Below are 26,655 nucleotides of genomic sequence, written 5' to 3' on the forward strand. Positions count from 1 at the left end.
TTGGGTACACAGAGTTAAATACACTGGAAATCCAAACTGGCTTATTGAGGATATCTTACAACTGGCTGATTACCTACGGTAATTCTTTCAATACTTGCCAGTATTGAATTGCTAGTGCAGATCTCATTGCATATGTAAATGTGCCTCAGAAATATATGGTCAGATTTGTTTATTTTGAATGTTAGTACCTACTGGAGGTTTGTAGGCATCCTGTGCTTTCAGAAGCTTCCTCCAGAGATGAGGAGTAGTGAAGGGCAGAGGTCTCTCCCCTTCGGTTTCCCTGCAGTTTGGAACCCATTATAAATTGGTGCCCCAGTAACAGTTACTGTTAACAGGGTGTAAATTGTACATAAAACATGCAAAAATCTATCATATTTTATTTTTAGTAAGTACGAAGATCCAGAATCAGGGAGGAAAGGAGGAGGCAGAGCAGGCTAACAGGAGCACAGACGAGGTGGCACTGCACTTGTTGGCCACATTACATGCATTCCAGGGGGGTTCGCTCTGCACCATCTCTAGCGCTGTGGACCAAAAGCCCATTAGCAATTGAAGCTGATGAACTCTTGGAGCACACTGTGGTTCAGTTTCCTCTGGAAGTTGCCTTTAATTATCTTTGATCATCATACCTGTTTCTTGAAGTCATACCATGTGATACTGCTAAACCTTTTTCCACTTGCTTTGGATTTTTTCCCCTATATCATTAAGCTCTAAACTTAATATTTCAATCATTAAAAGTAGGGGGAAAACTACGTAACAAGCAGGAATCAAAAAAAAAATCATATTCTTGGCACAGTCAAACGCCTCTGAGCTCTGAACCAACCATTTAATATGAATTTATGATCCAAAATACCCAAAGACTGAATTCAAGGAACCCTCTGATAAGCTTAGAAGCTACTCTAACACACAATATTGCTATGATAGACTGCTTTTTCTTTGTTCAACTTTATGCCAATTTTGTTGTGATTAATGTTTGACAAATGAGATTATTAGGAAAATCTTGATGTTGTACGGAAGGTAATTTGTTGGGATTCTAACAAGGAATCTTGTTTAAATGCAAAGAAAAAACCTCTAGGGAGGGGTAACTACAGTAAATGCCCAGTAATCAGTATTTTGAATAATCCTAGACTTCTGAAAAAACTGGTATTGTTTTTTGGGGGTTTTTTGGTCTCTTTTTTTTCTTAACTATTTTACTACTTTTTTTTTTTTTTTTTTTTTTTTTTTACACAAATGTTCATGAATTAGTTATTAGAACATTGTAAGTTTATTAAGTAATTTCCTGTATATTAGTTTTCCACATTTCAGTTTCTAAGCGAACAAACATCACACTAAAACACATCTACCTAAACATCTTTAACATGGAAATACTGCTATTTTCACGGCCATCTCACCATAAGGCTTCAGATGTGAAAAAAAATTGATCACTTGTTTGATTTAGCCACTGTTGTAACAAATTCCATGTTGTTCTGTCAAGCATTTCAATAGTAGCCATCTCTCTCACTGACGTTTTACTTCTTGGTCAATTACGAACGCAGAGTTAACCAGGTCCCCCCAGTTTCTGAGGCAAAAAAGGGAAAGGCAAGGAAGGGAACAAATTCACACATTTCCACAGCAAGAAAGCAGGATAAATAATAAAATAGGTAGATTACGGAGTCATTCTGTCTCATGACATCCCCCAGTACAGTTAGCCCCAGTGCAGCCCCAAAAGAATGAAGTGAGTGAGTGAGGCAGGAACGCTACCTCCTCCCTCCATCACTAATTAATGATTTAGTGGAACACTGGCTTTACTATAATCAGGATGAAGCAAAAAGCACAGCTCACCCACTGTTGAGATTTTCTGCACTTTCTTGGGTCCTAGTTACTACCATCTAGATTGGAGTTATTCAAAGCCAAGGATTACAGACATGACTCTTCCCTTTTCTATTTCCATCACCTTTTCTTCTCCAACCATAGTAACCAATAAACTTAACTACATTTAACCTAACTGTAAGTCTCATTATCCTCTACCTGATTTCACATCAGTGAACATTTCTATCGGCTATGTCAGGGCTGGAGGAAGTGGTGAGTGATGCTGCCTCAACATCAGGACACTTCATTTACATGATGACCATAGCTTTAGGGCAACTCCTGCCAGCAGTAACTGCAGGGACAGGCAGGAACCAACTGGAAACATGATCGCGCAGCATATTTTGTGCTAGCACAATGCCATTTTCTGTTATCACCCACTTTCATTCATGCTGCCTAGCATTATGACAACTGACAGAACAGTACTAGAGATAAATGCTCGCAGTGTGTTACCCAATACAATATGCAGCCTTTCCTCTGTATCTTGTTTCCCAAAGAGGTTAGGAAATCTCTTAATACTTTTTTTCATATTGACTGCCTGCAAATATTTCCCACTTCAAAAAACAATAGTCTGGCAAGAAATTAACACTTTAAAAGCATGACAGTTAAGATTATTCATGTATTGAACATGAAGCAGTCTGCAACAGCAATTGCCAAGTTTTGCATGTGATGGGAAAACAAATGCCCAAGGACAGATTTGAATCTTCCCTGCTAAAAATAGGAGTCAGGTAATAATGGACAGTACAGTTTGGGACCATCTCTACTTTACAGAGAGTGCTGCACACAAAGCTTTCTTTTGATAAATGCTGGACTACTCCCAAACTGTGAGGCACTGTCCCCTGTTCAACTTCCAAGACTGCTTATTCCCACCATCCCCTGCAGCAGTTTCATTTGTGAAGCGAGACAGAAATTACATGGTGTCAGATGACTTTGAACCAGGCAATGTTGACCAACATCACAGAAGTTCGATCCAGGCTCTTGTGATGCTTTTAAGTACTGCAAGAGGCATAGCCTTCTGCTGCTTCTTTAGGATGAAGGGCTGCTTAGCTTATCCCAACCACAACCCTACAGACTGGTCAGGAGAAAACAGATGCCTTTAGTATCAAAATGATTGCTTCCAGCAAATGTCAAATGCAGGGAAAAAAAAGCCCACATTCCACATGAGACTAGAGTCTGTAAGACAAGAGTTTAATTCTAAGATCTGTTCTCTAACTACAGAAAATCCTCAGGCAGAACAAATACTTTTTATTTTTCTCCCTTGCTGTCAAGAGTTTTCCTTGTTTTTCCATTTTTGTACATCCCGACAATCTTATAAAAAAACCTTGTTACTTCATACTTGTCAGTACTGTAAGCAATTAAGCAGCTAGGTCAACTACTTGATGGCTACTGGATTTAGGCATCTGGGCAAAGGATAGGACATCAAACTTCCATTGCAAACGAGAATTCAGTGCTTCAGTAGCAATCTGCCTAGTTCTACCAAAAATAGTAATGTCAGAGCAATATTCAAATTTAAGCAGGTAGAATGAAGGTAAACCTGTAAAAAGGGGGTTGTTTTTTTTCTAAACAGTCAGTCACACTGTGCTCTCATGACAGCAGCCAAGTAGACCTTCATTATAAAATTGGCAGCCGCAATATGAAATAAGTAAATAAAGTCCTCGCTAATAGTTTGCAATGGTTGGTCCATTCAGCAGATAGTGCTTTGCAAAAGTACAAAATCCTTTACCTTCTGTTCTTAGTTGTACAGTTCACCCAAGATCACAAAGACAGTTAAATGATCACTTTCATTTTCCCTAAGTTCTGAACAGGATTTTCCTGTCTATTGTTGATTCAAACAAAATGCAAACAATTTTGTATTTCACAATCTAAATTCAGGGATACATTTGAAGAATATATGATTTAAATGAATTAAATAGAGCTCCAGTGACAGTCTGACCCTCCAAGAAAAAGCTTCCAAAATAAATCTATTAATGAAAATAGCAGTTTGCATCTTACTAGCACTGAATTATAAAACAGTTCGATCAGGAGTAGTTTAGGAATCTAAAATCATTCACCCTGTGTTTCAAAGTCATGAATAGAAGGCTGCCTTCCACTGGTCACCACATTCACTGTAACACAGACAAAAGCTCCCTTATAAACTTGACAATATAATCCCCATTTACAAAAAACCCTTTTGTTTAACTACTGAATAAGACCTCATTGAGATGCTAATCATATGTTGCATTGTGATTTCTGAAAAGCACCAAAAAGCATATTGTTTCAAAAGCCTGAAACATGGGTGACCAAAAAACATCCCAAATTAAAGCAAAGACTTCTCCTCCTTCTCCACAATCTCTCCTGAATTAGCAATGCGAGCATTTTTTGTTGCTTTTCTCCTATTTAAGATACTAGTTCAGTTTGCTTCTACTTCACGAGTTAGCTTTAGATTAAGCAAATAACAAAGAGCAGATTTGTAGGTTTGTCTGTTTTTATTTTTAAAGCTACTGTCAAGCCTAGGTTTTTTTGTTTTTTTTTTAAACTGTAGTTTAATATAAAAATAGCATGCATGAAAGAAAGTGGAGCCTCAAAAGCACAATTCAGAAAGCGATAGAAGCAGTTGTATATTTAAGATATTTCAGACCACAGAAATCCTAGAGGCATCTGGGATACCAATGAAAGAAATTAAGCTGTACAGTCAGAATGTAGTCACCTCAGCCCCTGCATCAACGGAAGTGGCACGTTTTCACATAGCGCTGCTTAAATTAGCTTCAGGATGGACAATTTTCCACCATGCTCAGCAAGCAGCAATATTCACTAACTTGGTGATTTGGAAGCCCTACTGTACTGTTGCTTAACAGTAAATATGGCTCTTAGGAATAGATTTAGACAACCCTCTCTGAAAATCTGATCTTGTTTCTAACCGATTTATTTGATGTGCTAGATTAAAGAGGAAAAACAGTGTAAGCTAGTGTAAGATAATTCCATCATCTGAATAAGTAAATTAAAAAAAATCCTGTTCCCATTCATTTTAATAAGATGTTAATACAGACCAAATTCATTATTACTTTTGCTCAAGTCATCCATTAACTCCTCTGACAAAGATCACTTCTACAACACAACTTTCACAAAAATCAAACATTCATTCCTTTAAGGTACAGTTCTATTTCTTTCATTAGTTGATAGCAGTGAAGAGAGTCAAATTCAGCATATTTGCACAATCAGTCATTTCCAACCCACTTTTCAGTCACCCACTACTTACAGCAGAAGGAGCTGGGATATCAGACCATCTTCCCGGCCTTGCCCTCTGGGGACTGGGCAAATCACTTTGCTGCCTTATGTCCCTTTACCTTCCTCTGCCTATTTCTACAACACTATTACTAAAAACCTGCTGTAAGGCAGATGGAAGTGCTACATAAGTGGTAGCTTTATATGCCCACTATCAAGCAGTGAATTCAACTGTGCATCAAGACCTATGAAACAGCCAAAGAATTAAGCAGTATATACAGCTTATTTATAGAAATGCTGTTATAAAAAAATGGTATCTCATGGTTTCACTCCAGGCTTCTGTAATTCGGTATTAGTTATCCCCACTGCTCTTCCCCTATTAGGGCAGCAGATCCCGTAATACTCCAAAAACAGCTGGCAAGGCAAACTGCCTTCTAAGATTTTCACCCAGAAAGTTTTGTTCAACTGAAAATTAAATGCATATTGCAACTTCTCTACAAGAGCTAAAAGCAGTATACGTAATGTTACCCTATGAAGCTATTTCATTCTCAGATATGGGTCTTGTGGGTAGCAGGAAGATACACATTTAGTCAGTCAGAAAACTAACGTAGATCATAACGAATATAAAATTCAATGAATTGCAGTCATTCACAAGCTTTTCAAAATTATGCCACTTTTCCGTATTTGATTTTGATAAGTAATCGTATTTACAGAAGGGCGTAACAGAAAGGGCAAACACACTTTGTGGTTCACAGAAAATAACACACTCGAAAACAGCCCGCATACAGCCATTGCACGTAAAATACGGCTGTATTCCAGAAGCTTTATTCAATTAGAAAAATAGACAGAAGTTGCTGAGCTTTTAGCAGTGAAAGATCATTTCTTTTCAGCTGCATTCATACAAGAGCAGTAACCAGAAAGAGTATAATCCAAAAACCCTGCATTTTTCAGTGGTTTACAGCACAAAGAAAATAATGATAGAAGACAAAACCACAACCACAGCTATTTATCTTCCTATTTTTTGATATTTCTTTTCACAATATAGTCCCAAATACAACATACTTGGAAACAATTTTTTCATATATCATCATGATAGCAGTTCAAGTGATCTCTAGAGTGCCCTAACCCAAGACTCTTCATCCAATTGCATGAGATTCCAAGTTCAAGTTGTCTAGGATTTGCACAATGGCCTGACAGGACAAGTTTTAAATGAAGTTAAACTGATTTTTAAACAAGACTAAAAACCTGCTCAAAGTTAGTTTTCAACACACAACTTGCTAGCTTTAATAATCAAAACATAGCCTTAAAGTGGCTCTCTGCCAACATCTACTTGGAACGGTTGAGACTTGGAATCACAATCTTACACTTAACCTCAAAAATACTGCACTAAAGTTACTGAAGCACCAAATAAAACTGTAATTTATTACAGTTGAAGACTGATCTTACATAAAAAGGCAGCTGGAGTGCAGGCAAATTCTGATGCAGCAGTTCTGGAAAGGGAGAAGCCTATCATGATACTTTCTCATGCTTCTGGGCATCTTATCTCCAAAGCCAGACTTCCTGGGACTATACTTTTCAACTTCAAGTAGTATTCCCCGTACATTTCCATCAGCTAAAACCCCCATCAGAACAGTGTAAAACAAGACATACTGGGTGCCACCACATCTTCTAAATACCTGTCTGAAGGAATATGGGATCTACACAGGTAGGGGAAGCTTTTATTTCCCACAAAAACCTTTGTCCTTCACTAGATGTAGGTAAACACATACTGACTTGAATTTTAATTATCCTATATTTTTCAGATCACAAGAAAGAGCAGTCATTACACGACATTTTAAAAATGCGTTTTTCAAAGGCAACAGGTATCCACTGAGCAGAAAATATACCACTTATACGCTAACCTGACTGCCAAGGATTTAAATGGCAGAATAAAGAAAACATGCTTGAGTATGCTATACATCTCTTTCACACCATAACTATGTATGAATCACTTCATGACAGCATGATTCACACTGTCATATGCAAGCTGAAGTTTCATTTGATGTTTACAAATGACTTACAGTTTCTGACATTTAATAAAAAAATTATTTCATTTGTAGCACAAAATGGAAATACTCACTGATATCATCTTCATGATAAATGACAGAGTGAAATGGTAGAGTTCTGTCCTTAATATATCTCTCTGCTGGCTCAATATAAAAGGTCCCACTGTGAGTTTGGATGAATCCTTCAAATCTTCCATCAATAACAGATCCATGACTAAGACTTCCCTGCTCACCTATAAAGGGAAAATGCACATTAATTTTTTTTATACCTTTCTAAAAGCTCTCAGTCCTGTGTAAATTTCAAGCATACACTCAAACCCCCCCCCCAAACACACACAAAAAATCAACCCAAATGTAAATCAGAAAGGCTGATGCATGAGACTCACATAATTATCCTGATTGTGTGGCAGTTCCTAACAGCTAAAAAACTACATGAATTATACAACAGTAAGATTCTTGATAATCTTAATAAGCATTAAGACAATTTTGCAGAAAATTTATATCTGAGTTTTTAAGACTAAGAGTATTCAATAAGACATACAGTTGCCCCAAAATCATAGTCCCCAAGTTCAACAGATTCCTAAAACTTCAATGCAAATCAGATGCATAAATGGCATGTTTAAAAAGCATATAATGAAGAATTCAACTCCACATTTTAAAGCTGCCACATATATAGCATGTAATTTTATAACTAAATGTTGTCCTTATACATCTGCTCATATAATTGTAAAAAAATTCAGTGTGTATATTGAATTTTAAAAGTTTCCTAAAGAAAAAATTCCCCTACATTCAAGACGCCCATTTTCTCTTCAAATATAAGTCTGTTAAAATTGTAGCTAGGTTTATGTGTGGGAAGGAGTGAATATATATTCAAAACATTCACAATCTGGAATAGTACAATTCTCAAAGCTTAATCATTAGCAGCTACAACATGCAGCATCTCCAGAAAGCCTTTTCCATAAAAGAACCAAAGATTACTAAAAAATGTTTATACTCAAATCTCCACTGAGGATAGTTCAAAAATCAGACAATGTCAAATTATCAGAATTGTACTCATTTTTATCATTAACCAGCATTAATTTATAATTAATAATTATCAAGAATTATATAAAGCTCATACACAGTACTGAAATATGGAAAGGTATCTTGAAAATATGCCTGTCAGCATACATGTCTTTACAGACTACACTCAGATGTACAAACAAGCTTTGCAGAGAGCTCTAATTTTAAGATATTCCTAACTGATCCCAGATTTACTTCAGACCGTATTCTGCTAGAACACGCATTAATATCCTGAAGTTAAAGCTAGGCCATATATCTTTGGGAATTTCAGAGTATTTGGAAGAAAGACTCTTGGTCTGAACGGAAATTATCAAGAACCAAAAACAAAACACAGTTTATTTACTGGAATCTCTTATTTTGGTTGTGATCTTTATGATGGATACAAAGTTAAGTTCAATAAGAAAGATAATAAAGAGAGATTTAGAAGAAAATTTAGAGCAAGCCCAGTTACTAGTTTCATGTGGACCTTTTAATCCCATCCCTCATTAATAAAGAAACAACCAAAAGGTTTTCTGAAATAATTTCAAAGAATCACATCCTCAAAAGCCCTCTGACCTACGTAAGCCAGCAGGTGAATTGATCTTAGCTGTATATGAGGTGCTAAGCTTATATACGTCTTTCAAAAGACAAAAACAGTCACTCCAAGACTACAGGACATTACTAATAGTGATCTTCAAGAAGCAGTTAGATTTCTTTCAGACCCGAGACAGACTACAGAGATGGGGACAGAGAAATTCTTAATCCTCCTCTCCTTCTCATCTTTTTTTTTTTTTTTTTTTTCCCAACTCCACAACTCTCCTTCCTTTTTAAACAATTTTATATTTTGCTTTTAATGAAATCAGGTATATTACCCTTAATGACTGCAGCTCTATAGTCCTTCAATTTCTTTAAACTAAAAACAGTGCTTTTTTTTTTTTTTAAATATAGACAGTTTTTTTTTTTTTYTTTTTTTCAATCCAGACTTCTATATAGAGTATGTTCATGAATGGAGCTGAACTTCAAGTTATATGGATGTATGAAAATTAGGTAAAATACTCATTCATCAACTATACCTCTTATTTAAGGATAAGAGCAGAAAGAGTTTAAATGCATTTAGAGGCATTATTAAAATTTAATGTGAAGATAACCTAATCATACAGATTTACATTTTCTGCCTATATTATTTAAAAATGACTGCTTAATATGACTGTGCTTTAATCCTTTCTAGTGTCATACTCACCATAAATGTGTCCAGTGTAAATATGGGAGGTATCATAATCAATTACTTTGTTTGATGTTTCTACTTTAAAATCATCACTAAAAAGGGACGTATCTCTCTTCATTCGAAGATTGAAGTGTCTGAAGTGAAAAAAACAAGAGATGGTCAACTGACTTCAAGCTTCAATTACAAAAGCACTAAATAAAGTACTTCTAACCAACATTTTAGTGCAAACAATTTGCAGGCCCTGTAAAATTTATCTACAGAAAATGTCTATACTGTGCAACTAGACAACTGAATTAGACAATAGCCTAAAAGATTTCCTTAAACAAGGTTATTTCGATGCTTTTGATACAAATAGCTAAATTTACAAGATTTAAGTCAAAAAACATGATTAGACTTGAATTCATAAACTGAAAATGCTAACTTAAAATATTAAATCATTCCCATTTCTCCATAAGACACAGATGGCGCGTAAGGGAAAAAATAAATAACACCCCCCCACACCATTTCTGTGAGACAGCCCTGTGAAACAGAAGAGATTACAACACCTATCAGCTTATTTTACCTTCATTTCCTATATTTAAATATAATGTAAGTGAAATGTAAGTGGACCACTTGTTGTGGTTCACCTCAAACTTAAAAAAATAAGATGGACAACACTCGCAATAAACAAAACACTTATCAAACTGGTAGAGTTACATGTACAACTAGGGAAATAACTGCCCTGTCAACAACCTGTTCAAGTAACTAATTTTTGACACAAATACTACTAATAATCTTTGTATGAAATAGAGTACATTCTTATCTTTGTACAAAAATGAAAGTTTGGTACAGTCAAGTCAAACAACAAGTTTTACTAAAAAAAGAAGTGCTTTAAAAATGCCTGACATGATTTCATACCTGAGACAACCATTAACTTCAAAATTTCATTTGCTATTGTCTTAAATTCTGTATAAACACATTGTTCAAATATAGAAATCAGCAAAGTTGTTGAAATTTCAGTCATTCCAGTTTTACTCTCACATTCTTCCCATGTTTTCCTCTTTCTGCACAACCATGAAAGTAAGGGAATACTACAGTTATATCACCAGTTTGCTACTTATAAAGTAGCTCTATCAGTTGTTTGACTTCCCCCAGTCAGAGCTTTCATCAAAAAAATACGACTAATCTCACAGTATATACAGTATTAGCAACATTAATGGTGGACATGACTTTCTACAGTGAAAACTGGTGTCCATTTGTGTTAACGGAAAAAAAAAATTAAGGGCCGCAGTGTCAAGTCAGTGAAATCTAATTACTTTCCAGTATAATTGAAGCACATATATATATGTATATTTATATATATTTATATACTTTATATATAATATATGCTTTAGTCTTCTCTTGCAGATTAGACAGTATAACACAACTGCAGTTATAAATATTTTGAAACAACTGTATGTTAAAATGCAAAATTTAAGATCAAAGAAAAGGATACGCCTGTACCTGAAACACAGTAAGGGCTTTAGTGACTCACGTCGACTACTCTGGAATGTAAACATTATTCCACCAAAGTACCTTTATTACTGTTGCCACAGTGTTAATGAAGCTTCAAAATGATTAGCATTCTCATCTGGTGGTGCAGTAAATATTTAGAGGTACCTACTAAAAGGCTATGAAATTCTGAGATGTGGCAGGTAGATAGGGAAGGTTTTTTTTTTTAAGCAATTCCCCATGATTCTTGGCCTTACAGCCAAGCCAGTGCATGTATCGTTCCTATACGGATGTTATATAACAGGGCAGAGCCTCTCTTAAAATGAAGAAACAATTCACTACAGATGGACTTTTGAGTATTACCGTGGCTCAAGAACTCACACCAGCAACAGGTTAAGAATTATCTGCACCCAGACAGAAAGCTGCGTTTTACAATAGATATCTACCATTTATTATATCAAGTAGCAGCAAAAATAAAAGTTCTTCTCCTAAGTTAGTCTCTTCGCCAGTTCTATAAAATGGTCTTTTGATAATACTGAGAGACACGCATCACGATAAGGAAATAGCATGAACAAGCATCCCGGGAAAAAGTTGTAGGATGGAATGCTACAAGATTTTGCAATGCATATTTATAGACAAAATAAGAATTTAAACTGTCTTATATGGCTCTTCTGGGCAAAAGTTAGCAGTGAAGAGGCAGAAAAGAAAAATTAAGATCAGCATGACAGCCGAACAAAGAACTTAATTCCTAAATACTTTAAGTTCTTCTCACTTCAGTTGTAATATATTGCTCAATGTGTTAAAAAGATTTGAACTCCATTCTAGCTTGAGCTTCTCCTGTGACTGAGCTCTTCAAAGTTACTGAGGATGGATCAGAACCTCTTCAAGTACATCTGGATTGAAGTTAGATGACAACTGATCCTGGTCTGATCAACTAGGAAAATCTGCAACACCCAATGACCACTGTGGTACATTTAAAGGTTTAGCACAGTTCCTTTCAACAAGAAGTCCTGTTAGCCCTTCCCAAGGTCGTGTCATCCTTTGCGTTCCTATAGCCCGCTGAGAAGACATCTGAAAAAAGCCGTACTCCTTACTTTCTGCTGTCACGCTCTCTCAAGCAAGTCCTCTGCTCCAGAGGTCAAAGTCTACAGCCTTGATACAGGGCCATGCCAAAACCTGAGACATTACTGCTAAATACATCAAGCGCATGATATAATCACGTATTCTGCACATGTTTAAAAAAAAGAAAATAGTGTGGCATCCAGCAGTGTCTTGTAAGTTAAGGAAGAAAGTGACATCCAGGAAAAAGGAACCTATCTAGGCAAGCAGCAAAGCAAAGTACAGAGGATACAAACGTAAATGGTCTGTAAAATGAGCAAGTCCATCGTCAACTGTGTTGCAAATAAACTCTTCCTTCAACTAGCAAACCAAGTAGATTTAGTAACATGCATTCAGATTCCAGCAAGCTTTCTTTGTAAATGACACTTCACTGCACAACAGAAGCAAACTTGCAACAAGTTTCAAATATACAAACTCTGAACTAAAAGTTTGACAATGTTTTAGGAAAGGAGTTAACTGGATGATGAAGTGTTAGAGGCAGTTACGTAGCTGAAATATCAAATTATTTGTATTTAGAATAATTAAGTCAGTATGCTTTTCATTATGATCCACCTACACTATATACCAGCAAGCAACTGTAGTATTTTAAACAGGTTGATAAACCTGCTGCACAGACATTTAAGCCACATCTCAGTACCAGTTAAACCAATAATCCACATATAGACAGATGTGATTATCATGCACACTGCAGCAATTAGGTTTTGTAAAAACTGGTTTAAATAAAAATTTGTCTGTTCATTTACCCTGAGATTCCTGTCTTCTAGAAATATTCTAGAATAGCTCTCCTCCCTTCTCTGGTATCTGATGAAGACGTCTATAATTCCATCTCTGTGGTGAACCGATGCATCTACTAATCTCAGCAAGACCATCTATTATTGCTACTTAAAATGTGACTTTTTCTGCTGAAAAAAAGTGAGTTTTCAGGAAAAAAATTAACTCAATTTATTTAGCTTTTCTCAGAAGTGCAAAGAAGTTGCTCTAAATTAGATTTTTCTGGTTGTACTGAGGTACGTTTCAAATAAAAAGATACAAGAAGAATTGTTATTTCTAACACTCAGCTGCTTAAAACTACAGAGAAATTGCTGAAAAATGAATGTAAGTCAACGCAAGATTTTCATACACTAACTCTCATATACGAAAGTATATGGAGATTTTGTTACAGAGTAGTGAGCCATTTCCAAGTTTGGCCTAAAACCAAAGTAGGTGGATGACAGGCCTCAGGCCCCAACTGCCAAGTCACCCAGGGTCTGCTCCTCGCCAGCAGGCACGGCAGCCAGCGCTGCGCTCCTGGGCTGCGGTTGCTGACTAGCGCCCGATCACGCTCGGGGCCGCTTGGCTGGGACGGCTGAACCGCAGCGCTGTGCTTCTCACGGAGGCGTGGGAACGGGGAGTTGCTTCGGCCTGGATACCCTTCCCACCCAGTCTTGCCCCGTCACTTCAGCACAGGCCACCAGTTTCAAAATAAAACTTCATTTAGAACACAGAACTTCTAAGAAAGCTCTATTTCTTCCCCTTTTTGTTTTCTCCTCTCTTCTTACTTTTCCCATTGGTGCATAACTAAAACTACAAATTCTAACCTAAATGCTAATTCAGTTATGCTGTTAATTATCTGTATATTAATAAAATTAGCTCTGTGTGTAGGATTAGTGAACTATTGCAAATACAGAATAATGCAGATGTTTTTTACATTGACTACTCTTCCACCATTAGTTTAACTAAATTAGGAAATCTATTAGATAACCTGACCCTCTGAGAGCTATTTTTAAACATGTCTTTTCTTGGTCATTTAAACATGCATGACGGTAACAGGATTATCCATCTAGACTGTCGATCTTTTTAATACTGAAAAACGAAGTGAGAAATCTTCCTTTAATTCTCCCGCACTCAAAAGGGATATGGCAGGGAAGAAAAGCAAAAAAGTCTCCAGCCATTATTTCCAACTATTAACCATTTTAACTAATCACCAAGCTTTATAAAATGGTAATCATGAATCCCCATGTAATACATAAAAGCTACAGTGGGAAAACAAAGTTCTAGCTTTTATGGCCATGCAGAAACATATTAATGGTGCTACTTATAAGCATCAATGAAAGTAGCTGCACTGAAGGAGGATGCCAGTTTATATTTGAGGAGACTCCAAATTGTAATAATTGCATTCAACAAATGCATGGCTGGCAGGGACCCCCAAAAAATCCAGTCCATCACCCTTCACAGAGACAGGATCAAGAATGCCTGCACCAACTTCAGTACATACATACTTTCTCAGTAGGAAATTTCTGAAGACCCTCATGAAATCCATTTCAGTATTTCACCAGACAGAAGTTTTCCTAACATTTACTCTAAATCTCTTCAAAGCTAATATTTTTTCTTCTTTCTCGAAGGGAAGACACGCTATTCTCTACCCTTCTCTAAATGATATGGAAAATAATGCATCTCAGAGTCTTCTTTCCTGGCTTAAATCCCATAACTTCATGACTTCCTCTGAGGAAAGGAGGCTCCAGAGGACAACAAATTTCCCTATATCATTCCTGAACATGGTTTCTAAATCTAGCCACAGTAAACACAAGGCTTCAAATAAAGCTTTTTAGTAATCACCATTTCTAGAGCCTGCAAAGAGTTCTCTGTGCCAGCACCTATATCAGTGTAGACTGAGCTGATTCCTCGCCTAGTAATGCGCCAGACATAAGTATTTCCAGAAAATAATGCTGAGGTGTTTTAATTTCACATTTACTATCTTAGAATAAGACATTTCCCAGAAGAATTGGTGTCTAGAATAGAATTAAATCATTTAAGACTGAGTTTTGACTTTGCTTAGTTGTTGCTGCTTCAGTCTTCGGTATATCTGATAACTGGCGCAATAACAGGGCATTATTTGGTTACTACAGGATTGCTTGTTTGGTTGAAGCCAAACATGGCAAACATGGTAAAAATGTTGATATTGTTACATAATCTGCTTTGATTAAAAAAATCTACACTTTCCCATGTCTTATTGATTAAGGGTAGTACCTTAAAGACTATCAAGAGGTAGATTTTGATTTCATCTTATTTTAACTCAAATTTGAAAGTATGCAGCAGAGCAACTCAGTGATAACGAAGAAAAAAATAGATTATACCTCCATGTTTACTCAAAACCCAGTAACTTCCCATAGGCTCCACCGAATATTCATTTTCCTACTGTACACAGAGCATGAAGTTTAAAAAAAGCTATGGGTACACACTGATAGCACTTAGGACAAAGGCTATGAACATGTATATGCAAGAATTAATGCTTAATATATTGTTCTATTTCCCTTTCATATGAGTTACTTCCTAAGATCAATGATTTTGCCATGATGAAACATTCCATGTTTTAGGACAGTGACAGCAAGTCAGCAGACTGTTTTCCAAAACTGTCAAAAAGCTACTATCCACGGTATGTGAACAGGGCACTCGGTGCTTTCCCTTCTCTACCTTTCCTCCTTCAAACTGTTGGTAGTAACCAGTGGCAGGCTGAGCAGGCAGCATCAGTCAGGAACCAGGGCAGACTGTGCAGTGACGTACAGATGGGAGCTGCTCCCAGCTGGAAGGAGTGGCTGGAAGAAGGAGGTAGAAGGTGACGGGCCAGCAGTACTGTGGAACATGACTCCAGCACAGAGTAACTTTAGGTTCATATTCTTTTCTTTTTGGAAAGAGCCAGAACCATAGCACAGAGCAACTGTGCTTCCCATGCTTCTCACAAGCCAGAATCTAGGTGATACTCTGCTTGAGGTGCAAGTATTTCTTCCCTACTTTTCCCAGTTAAGAAGTCAAAGTCCCTCTCGTCTCTCTTAGGAGGAGAGGGGGGTCTCATTCACAAAACCCAAACTCCATTCCCACAGACTGTCAGACTCATTCCAACCCTGAGCTATAATAACCAGAAGACAACTTAACAACTGACTGGTGGGTGTAAAGCTACTCATGGGCCAAGTCTACAGCATCTTCACACTTAGGGACACTATTATTTTTACACTGTTTTCGCTTACTGTTAAACCCACAAAACATACTCCATTGTCATTTAACAGCTGACAATTCCCATGGTCCTGCTAGTAACTCTATAAAAAAAAAAACTTATCTTTGAAACAGCAGGTTATAGGGTCTCCAGGTTTATCATTCTTTTTATTAAACATCCAGATACAGGTAGAGGGTCTCATCCTCAAATATTTATCTAAAAATCAATCTCTGCAGCCTTGCAACACTTGGCAAACCCAGCCAGAATGCTTGCAGCTAATGTCCTCTTTTCCATTGACATCTCTAGGGTGACATTTGTGACTGTCCAGAGATTTCTTTCCTGACCTTCAAAAGTTAAACTTGCTAAGCTTGTTATTCTAGAAGAACATAAGTGAACAGGCAGTCCTCATCCTTAGCAATTTGCCATTGATTATCCATACACATAGCTGCAAACACTTAAGCTAGCTCAGATAACAGAAACCAGCTAAGTAGGATAATGAGCAGCTACATGTTGACTAGTTTATACTGAGAGAGTAGGTCAAGTGCCTCTGTCTTAAACAGTATAGTATACAGATTTTATGAGCAGATTAGTGTTTACCCAGGGTTGATTTTTTTTTTTCTTCATTCCAGCATAATTTTTTGGTTTGGCAAGCTACACACCATTTCTATTTCACTTGGTTTCCTGTTTATCCAAAATAACCTTCCTGCCTGCATTTACAGAAGGTTTGAATATTGGTATGCAGTGCCATGTTCTAACATAACATAATGCAAAACCAGGATATTAAAAAAGAGAAAATGGGTAAGAGGTACTGGAATAAAACCACAAGCCATCACAAAGTTGCTACATGAATCCAAACAAAACAAGATTTAGGAAGAAGAGAAAACACTGGCTGATCGTATGAATAAATATGAAGTTCACTTTAATATTTTCACTCAAGTCTGTTGCTTTTGATTTTAAGAATATGACTTTTCAAGAACATGGCTATGTGTGCTAAAGTTTGTAAGCCACAGAATAAAGTTCTAAAGCATTAATACAACGTACAGTGGTATGGGTAGCAATCCCTGTGCCTCAGCTGGGCAGTCTTATTCTGATGCCATTATACCAGCTGTTTTCTAGACAAAGTTTTAAGTGAAACACTAAATGCTTTTTTCCCCCTGAGGGCTCAATATATTCCAAGTTACTCTAGTTAAATCTCTTGCATTTTATGGATTTAACCCACAGATCAATCCCCTCAAGTATTTTTTAACATTAATTTCATACAGAGAAGACAAATGAAGCCAAAACTGAGAAAGAACTCACATTCCTGGCTCCCAGTTCTCTGCGAGACAAAAGCATTTGACTTACATGCACCAGCACAGAACGACTTAGGTTTTTTCAGTGAAATGGGTTTAAAATTGAGGGTTGATTCATGGCTTAAGTCTCTTGTCTGGCATTGAATGGCAAGTTATTTTTCAAGATACATATTTTAAAAGAAAGTACAACAGATAGAGGATTACGGAAGAATGGCCACAAAGCATACAAAAACACTGAACAGACTATGATTAGAACAACTGGATTTTTTTTTTGTTGTTGTTGTAATTCAAGGCAGCCTAAAATTCATTATAGTAAGAGAACCTTGGGAAAAATTCACATGCTGTCTTGGGTCTCACAGAAGCCACTCAGTCAATCCTATTTAATGACCACTAAAACAGTCCTAAAACGACCACTAACATTTGAGAGGTTAATCTGTTTAGTAGGGAGTTTAAATGCATGAAGACACGCAACAAATTTTCAGACTAATTCAGTAACTGTGCATCTGTTTTATGTTACCAGATTCACAGAATGTAGAAAACAAAGTCTTTTCATAAAGCAAGTACTAAGTTGTACACACAATTACAAAAGTACTTCAAAATAAGTTAAATACCATAAAAAGAACATCTATTGTTTAATAAAAACAGAAGGCCACAATACAAAGCCTGCTTTAACCAAAGGGTATCCAGCTCAGTTACTTCAGTCCATCTTGGACAGCATGGCAGTATGCCCAGCATGTCACCTTTGAAAATCAGCATATCAGATATGATTTCAGTGTGCCTAGCCTCTTTCATTTTCATACCTACTCAAATAGGGTCAACAATTATTTGATTTAAACATAACAAGTATTTGACAGCTCTGAAGAATGACAGCAATAAAAAGTATTACAAATTACTGTAAAATCAAGAATTAAAAAAAAAAAAAAAAAGCACACTTCAAGAACTTTGAAATGTTCTGGACCTCTCTTGCCATTCATGACTGTACCAGAAAGCTCAACTGACATATGAATGATAGCTATTTGAAATAATTACAGAAAAGATACCTGTATAAAAAAATCAATGAAAGCAATACAGAAGTCAATCAGCATACAATGCCTTACAAAGCTCCATTACCAAATGGTACATTGAGCGTAGATCAAGACCCAATGCCACACTGTTTCACAATATGCAAGCTCTCATTGTTATAAAAGTTCTCCAGCCTTGCAGATGAAAAGCAGCTTTTCAATTATAAATTGAATTATTCAGAGTTGGACTATCATGTTTCTGCTCAAGATTAGTTTCCTGGCTGATAAAACTGGTATTTGACCTGCTAACATAGCTGTTGCTTAAAATTTTGAACTGCAGTTAAAAAAAGAAAGAAAAAAAGCTACTGCTAGGGAAGATCTTAACATGAATGTCATTACTAGAGTTGTTGAAAGGAAGACAGAAAATGGGAGATACCTCTTGCTTTTTTACAGCATAGAAAGACAGAGAGCAAAGCCTTCTTTCTTTCCATCAGCTACAGAAAAAGATGCGCAGGCATTAGTATCTTCTAGCAAACATCTTCTCTGCCTCTCCTCCACTCTCTTCCCTCCCTCCTGATGCTAGGTATAGGAGTAAGGTCAATTTTTCCCGTAAAAAGCTTCTTTGGGGATATCTTGGTGGATACCAAAACATTCCAACTAGATCAGACCTCTAGACTGTATATGTAGGATGTCTGCTACATCACTGATGAACGAGAACTGTCATCACAATGAAACAGATTAGCACCATTAACTCTAGCTAACAATTTAGAGTTATCTTAGGGAAGAATCTAAATGAAGTCTCTTACTTCAGAAAATTCAAAAAAATAACACTTAGACTGCATAACTTAGAGGATATCCAGGTCTTCAACAAATACTAAATACTGAAGATGTCATTCAAAATCTTCATGATAGTTGCATTAGAATTTAAAAGAACTTATAGCATGAATTGTTTTTCATAAAGGTCACCCAGTTCTCAAACAAAGGAATTGAGATAGTTAATAAATAATATTTTAAGATTAATTTGAATCTTAGTCAAAGGCATACATATAAGCGCAGTACTGAGGGGTCATGAGTGGGACCAAGGTTAAGTCACTTACTAATTCTTGAATGCCAAATTTGGGATGAAAATACTGCTCTTTTGAACAGAGACTTCTGCACTACTATCAAAACCCTCTCCTTTAGCATCATGAAGTGGAAAAAGACTTTTTGGTGAATACAAAATAACGATGACAGCATTCTAAAATAAGCATTTTGGAAATGTGCATTCTAAATGTGTACATTCTCAACTCAAATCCACCCAGGGTTTTAGTGATTCCCTGTAATGCCATCCAAGTGAGTCAGATATCACAACATGAAATATCATTACAGTTAAGCAAACTACAAAAACCGGTTTGAAACAGGTTAGATCTTTTACTGGACACAAGACATAGTAAAAAGCAGTAGAATATTTAAGCATCAGTTATTTATTGAACTTTAATAGATCAGTCAGCATTTCAAGCTGGGTGACAATTAAAGCATTTTTAGCCAACAGCTGAATGGCATGGTCACTTTACAAAGTATTATAGCTTTACGTAGTATTTGCCTAATAGTAAAGACATCACAGAAAGTTTGCTTGCTACCCTACCACAAGAAAAAAAGGTTACATACAGTAACACTAGTGAGACCACTGGAATTTTTTCCAGCTGCTTATTGATAGAAAAACTACTCTCATCCCTTTGACATATTAGGCAGAACAACCTCAAGTGAAATCCTGCCTTACAGGATCTTCCTGGCTCTTCATACCTAGTGACACTTCTGAAAGCACCAGTAGGCACTTTAGCTGTCAAGTTATTCAACATAATGACTGGTTCTCAGGGCCTGCTGGACTTGGCACATTAGGCAGATGCAAATTATTAGTCTTTTCTCTATAAGAGCATAAAGACAATGGCTCCTTTCCCTCCCTCCCCATACAAACCCAAGAAGGATGGGGTAATAAGCTTTTTCTAAACTTCTTTTTCTCCTAATAACTGTTGTTGTAGTTGTAAAGTTATATAGCGGAGCTGGATTCGTTCTTTCTGGAATACGCAGGTATGTCCACCCTTGCAGTGAAGCCAAACGGCAGGCAGGAATGTTCTAGTGAATAGCAAAACAAAAGGAGAACACCTAGTGGTCTCCAGAGATCATGAATGATGGACCTTGAATTTTTCCTATGTCTCTTGTAATAATAAGTAGAAGTATGAGAAAATGAGAAACTGAAAGACAAAATTTTAAAAGTAGATTCTAGAAAACTCCTATTGAAAGCAACCGTTTGCTACAGGAACTTCCAACTGCAGCTGCTCCTCACAGAGCATCGAAGAGCAACATCTCTAACTCCAGTTTGGTCCTACCAGATCAGCTGGGTCTTGGCATGACCATCATACCAAACAAGTCTGGAAAAGAAGTCCTGAAGTATGGTGAGTCAGAAAGGCTAAGGCAACATATGACTGAAAGCTGTTAAGCTAAAATAGCATGTAAGCTGTACCACTCTCACCAGTTTTTTCTTGAGATTTTTACATTTGTATATGCACCCAGGGATTGCTGGTACTCTACCATAGCTGAAAATATCCATTAAGGATTGGTAAATTTTCCTTGTCAGGTTTTTATGTTATGAGAGCACTTTTATCCAAAAATTAAGGATGTCTTGTAAGACACCAACATGAAACACCCAGACTCTACAAAGTACCAGCATCACAGATTTTCAGTGCAGTGGAAGCAAAATTTGCATTTCACAATTAATTAGAAGATATTCAAGTTTCTGACAATCATACTGTGGACTTCAACAAACATTTACACAGAATGAAATCAGATATGATAGTCAGCTACATTGGAGCATGGCTGAAGAAAGTACCTTTGAGTCCAGATGAACTGTACAAGGTGGCAAAGGCTGAAGAGCAGGTTATTTCAGTTGCATTGACTGACATAACTGTAGTATTTACATAACTTAATCCCATATTGAGCTTGTTTTTAAGAGTTTGAATACTCTGGGCTAAAAAATATGTTCAACTGCAATGATTCGTAAGCCCAAAGAAAACACGCAGAAGGATTTTTGTTAGCAAAGCCCATGTTTTTCAAGCATCTCTGGTTTTACAGAAACAACAGTATAATATTAAAGAAGTGAATGATTTAAAATATTCACTAGCATAACCATATGAAAGGTCTTTTTACTTCTGTAGCTTATGAAGAAGTAATGCTGCATGTATATTGCAAGCACTTCCAATAGCAGCTCTCCTATTAAGGCCACATATTCTAACAGCAGCAATGTCTGAACTTAAGGAGCAACTTAATTTTTTTTATAAAATTCTAGGTTAAAAAAAACCTTAGAAAAATGATAGTTAAATTGAAAAATATCTGAAAGAAGCTCTCATTGTACCTTCAATTTAGTAATAAGCAGGTGTTATCATGTCTTCAAGTACCATTTGAAAAATTTCATTTGTTCGCTCAAAATGCGTAGGAAACTTTCCCAAGTGAGAGTCATCAATTTTACATAATCCAGGAGAATGTAGAAGTGGGTGTGGATGGATGATTAGAGGGACAAATTAGAAAAAAAATTAGAAAGTGTGAGTTATTAGAAATGCATTAAGTAGAAAGTTGACTGACAGTACAGTTAAACACTACATAGATGCAGTTCCTTTATTCTGCTGAATGCACCAGGGTCTCAGGAATTCACATCTTTTTCTTATTAGGTAAAAGGTATAGTTCAGAGACTATTATGTGTCAGGCAAGTTTTTCAATATGAAGTTACTATTAATAGAAGCATCCAGCATATTTTTGATATTCTGTGATTGACAGCTCAGTTCAAGATGATCTGCAATTAATATATTGCTAATGTCTGCACTGGAAAAGTGAAGAAAACAACTTTCAAACTTCTCTAGATGGGAAAGTTTGTGCTCAGTAAGTGAACAAGTACAAGTGCATGTTTTGCAGCTTAGTAAGCTGAAATTAGATATAAAATACAATGTTAACTTTCAGTGATATTCCAACTTCATTGTTAAAACTACTGACATTACCTTGACATGCAAAGGAAAGTTATACCATATTATATTTCTTCACTGCATCTCAAGCTGGTGCCAAAGGGCGTTGCTTTTGTATGAAATGTTGGATCCCTATAGGTATTTCATTTAAAGGCCAATTTATACCAGGAACTTAGTAGGTTAATATTAACACTAACTTTGTGTGAACCTTCCCTTAGTTCAAAGGGCATCTTAAATTTACTCACAGTAAAACATTTCATATATAAAATGGCATGCAGAAGAGCTATGACACATAACCAGAATTGTTTTTAAACTTCATATTCTTTCCAATTTCATACACTTTAGAAGTAAGCAAATTTTGCAACACTGGCAAAGTAACAATGTCAACTCATCTAAACTGATTATGGTTTATCATTCAAGAAATTTAATGGGTGTCCATATGTTACTTCAGTGATCTTAACTGCCCTATTAAGCAAGTATTTTAGCATTGAATAGTGGTTGGGTTATTGTAATTCAAGCATTAAAGCTACCATACAAGTTGTATTTTAGATTACCCAACCTGAGTTTACAGCAAAATTTTTGAAACATTTCCATTCTTACAGTATACTGTGTAGAATTCAACTTTCAGACAAAGGTTAAATAAAGCAAGGTTTCTACAGTATGGTGTGTTACACATCCATTTGTAGAACTATTTATTTAGTCTGGTGTGGAAAAAGGTAGTTTTGAATTTTTATTTTTAATTCCCTCATTATCTATTTGATAATATTAAATTGTTACTTAGTCCATGGTTACACAGTAACTTTAACTTGGTGTAAATACGTGAAATTTCAATTCTGCCTTTTCTTTTTTGAAAGAGTACTATTAAGTACAGTTCTTAAAGTCAAACAGTCTAGTGAAAAAAAGCAGATGCTATTTGTATAATCTGATTTATAAAAGTTCTAGCTACCAAAATATTCAGTAAGTTTTCTGCAAAATGATGCTCTAAGTTTAATGAGTACTAAACCAACATTCGTCAGCATGGCCACTGAAAAAAGTAGTACTGCACCTTCCCTTTCACTACATCTGCTTATTTTTGCACCCTTTCATCTGACAGTAAATTTGCTCACATAAGGGCTTGAATCAGGAACTGATCTAGCTGAAAAATAACCAGCCAAATCATTTTCCCAATTTGACTGACCACATAACCCACAAGTACTTCTTCTGGCCCAGATGTCAAGGCCAAGCTAATAAACTTTAAACTGGCGCCTGAGATAGAGCATAAGAGCTGTTGTGGTCCAGCTAGCTCCATTTGCTATTTTCAGCAATGACCTGCAGTAAATACTAAAGAACGAAGGACATGCACATAAGAATCACTTCATCAGAAGCCCACTCAAAACAAAAGATTAGGGTTTAAGTACTGGTATAAGTAGTATCTGTTTAGTATCTTCATTAAATTAAGGAGATGCAAGTTGGACAACATTATCAGAGTTCATATCCTCCAGGATGCACTTCAGCATAAAAATTCAGAGAGTGAAGATTTATCATACAAATACTTTTCCCTGAGGTCTCAAAATTCCTCTGGCTATATGCCAATAAACCACTACACCTGGACAAAGCCTTAATGAACCATTTGGTATAGGGCCATTCAAAAAATCAGGGTCAAATATGCAGGAGCTCAAACCTCATGTTGACTGAATGACTAAGTTTTACTGCCTGTATATAAAGAGAACACGAAGAGCCCATGGGCTAAATCTAACTGGCCTGAAGTATTTGCAATAAGCTTTTTTTTTTTTTTTTTTTAAAAACACATTGGCACAAACTAACTAGGATATTTGATAGAAAGGTTTTAATGTTAAAGTCATTTTCAGTGATGAAATACAGCAATCTTAAATACTCACAATATATCCTAGCTGCAACTACAAGAAGACAATCCTGCTCACGCAATTTTTTAAACTGCTGTTACACACTTTCTTCAAAGCTATCAGTAGACTGAGCAAAGTTAAACACAATCTACTTTATCCTTCCTAATTCATATTTAAAGGGAATTTAAAATATTTTGTAAGAACACATTCAGACTGATGAACAGGAATCTGTGGACTAAATGCCCATCTTGCCAGTTACTCTCTCTTTGGCAGGAAATATTAGATATTTCACAGGAAACTGCTAAAATCCTAGATTATGGACTGATTTGCCCTTACAGTAAGTTTCCAGTCAGCCTCCTCAATTAATGGAGGAGTTATGCCCCAGCGCATAAGGATTCAGAATCAATTCCATGTGAAAAGAAACACCAACACTTTCCTTCATTGCGTCACAGTAGCTGTTCTCAATCTTTATAAACCTGTTCGACTATGGCCTGTTCTGATTTATAAGATCCACAAAGTAAGATATATAGAGAAATCCTTTTCAAACCTCATTATCATAGATACTATCAACATTTTTTATATAATGAGGATTTGCCACCACAGATCCAATGAGCATCTGACCACTTTATTAACACTAGCTATTTACATTTAATTATTTGTGCATTCAACTCCCATAAGAAATGGTAAACACCACCACTGATTTACACTGATCAAACAAATACCAGAGTTATTAAAACTTTGAGATTTTATACCACCACAACACGTTAATCAGGGATGGAAGGCACAAGCTAAGCTAAGACCCGCATTACACAGAGGAGGATTGTGAGATTTTGACTGACCACAAGATGAATCTGTTTAAGCAGAATGAAATGACTGAAAGAATGGTCTCCACCTTCCCCCATTATCCCTCCACACTTTCAAATCATGCTGATCTTTTTTGCCAAATAACTTTCAGCTGGATCAGTTCCCAGAACCCATTCCTTGCATGGCTGTAAGACCACTGGTGACAGGACAAAGATGACAGTGGGAACGTGGTCAGGCCTGCTCCTCTTTGCAATGGTCCACACTGATAAGCCAGAACTAACCATCAGCCTGCAATTTAAGAGTTGTAGCATTAGATTGAAACTGAACTTCACTGTCTTGTAATCTTCATGGAGATTTAGTTTCAAAGTGCAGAAGTTTACAATATGAGAAATCTGTGAAACATTCTACTCTGCAATCTTCTTGTTTATCAGAACAATTTAACAGCAAAGGCTAAAGGTTGCTGTGATGTTAAGGCAGATAGCAACAATGGAAGACTCTTCTCTAAATAACATTCCCTGGACCTTTGTTTATCCCTTTGAAAATGAAACAAAAACAAGAAAAATTCCATTAACACCAAACACCTAAGCCTACTACTCCCTAGGTTTTAAGGGCAGGACTTCAAATTTAGAACTGCAACCCGAATCCTATAGCAGCCAACCCTCAACATGCCCTCCTCACTAAAACCCCAATCAACCAAAACCCCAGTCTTACTGCTGGACCTGCCCCTTCCCCTCCACCTCCAGCATGTATTTGATTACATATCAAGCAATTTCAAAGTGCTAAGCCAGTAGAAAACTAACACCTCAAAACAAAAATTGAGCAGTTAGCTATACAACCATAATGCTAGCCCTTTGGGAGCATGCACCGAAATTCTGTCATTACACCATACACCTCCAGCAGCAACCTTTTGTTCCCTGAAGAAATTACAGGCTGGCACCGAAGCAGAATGCTTACTCATAAAGCAGGATCCCAAACACTGATTCAGAAGACCTGGTTTTACCCTTGCTTTGTCAGATTTCTACCTGACACCAATCATTTATGCTAAAGCTTTTAGATATGGTTAGTACTTATTTATCAAGTTCTCGTTACTTAAATTGTAAGTGAAATCATTAGAAAAGCAAAGGCATGACATATTCCTAAAAATATTAAGGCAGTGGTGCTGCAAAGCAGGGAGTCAGTGAAGAAACAAAGATACGGACACAAGTACTTTAACCTTCTTTCTCTTCCTCCTCAATGGTTTAAAAAGACAAGAAAAAAATCTCTATTCAGAGTTTAAGATTCCTAAGTAAAATTCACAAGTTATACATTAATGAATTGCTCACATTGAATATCTAACTTTTGTACTTGATTTTACAGTCATATGTTAAATGAAAGGCTAAGCAAATCTTCTAACACAGCAGTTAGTAATTATTTAGCATGGGGAAAACCCAAATTCCACAACAGCACAGAAAACATGACATTTCACTACATGTGAAACAAAACACTTTTTTGGCCACTTTTGTAATTTCAAAACCAATTTGGAATAGTACATTTCTTCAATTAAGACTGCCCAGGCAAAATTTAGCATAATTTTTTGCAAAAAGATATGCCAAACCTGCACTATAAACTCAAGATCAACTTCCATTCTGTTCCTGGTATGACTCCATTGTTTAAGCTTCAAAGAGCATTAACACTCACCACCAGAGGTCTGAATAAGTGAGTGATTGCTACCAACAATTTCACATTTACCTTGGACATTATAGCAAACACTCTCTGCAGAAACCATAAACTGTGTTTTAGCATATTCTACCTAACATTAGTCAGGTGACTGTAGTTCAC

General features: G+C 36.4%; 1 protein-coding gene and 1 long non-coding RNA gene across 3 annotated transcripts in view; both read right to left on the reverse strand.

The window, feature by feature from the left end:
• Positions 1-26,655, reverse strand: part of ADAM10 (ADAM metallopeptidase domain 10) — a 56,665-nt gene that overhangs the window by 19,793 nt on the left and 10,217 nt on the right. The window contains exons 3-4 of one of the 2 annotated variants that reach the window (XM_026084009.1): positions 9,370-9,488; positions 7,163-7,321 (exon numbers count right to left, since the gene is read on the reverse strand). In XM_026084009.1, coding sequence (XP_025939794.1) covers positions 7,163-7,321; positions 9,370-9,472 — 262 coding nt within the window. In that variant the 5' untranslated portion in view covers positions 9,473-9,488. Of the gene's footprint in view, positions 1-6,489; positions 6,533-7,162; positions 7,322-9,369; positions 9,489-26,655 lie in introns of those variants that run through there. The other variant, XM_026084010.1, reaches the window with a different exon arrangement.
• LOC112974730 lies at positions 1,218-6,479 on the reverse strand. The gene is made up of 2 exons (XR_003256373.1): positions 5,078-6,479; positions 1,218-1,555 (listed from the first exon to the last, which is right to left on the reverse strand). It is a non-coding gene; the product is annotated as an uncharacterized LOC112974730 (long non-coding RNA).

This window comes from Apteryx rowi, unplaced genomic scaffold, assembly GCF_003343035.1.
Source record: "Apteryx rowi isolate R43461 unplaced genomic scaffold, aptRow1 scaffold_624, whole genome shotgun sequence".
In the NCBI taxonomy this organism is placed as follows: Eukaryota; Metazoa; Chordata; class Aves; order Apterygiformes; family Apterygidae; genus Apteryx; species Apteryx rowi.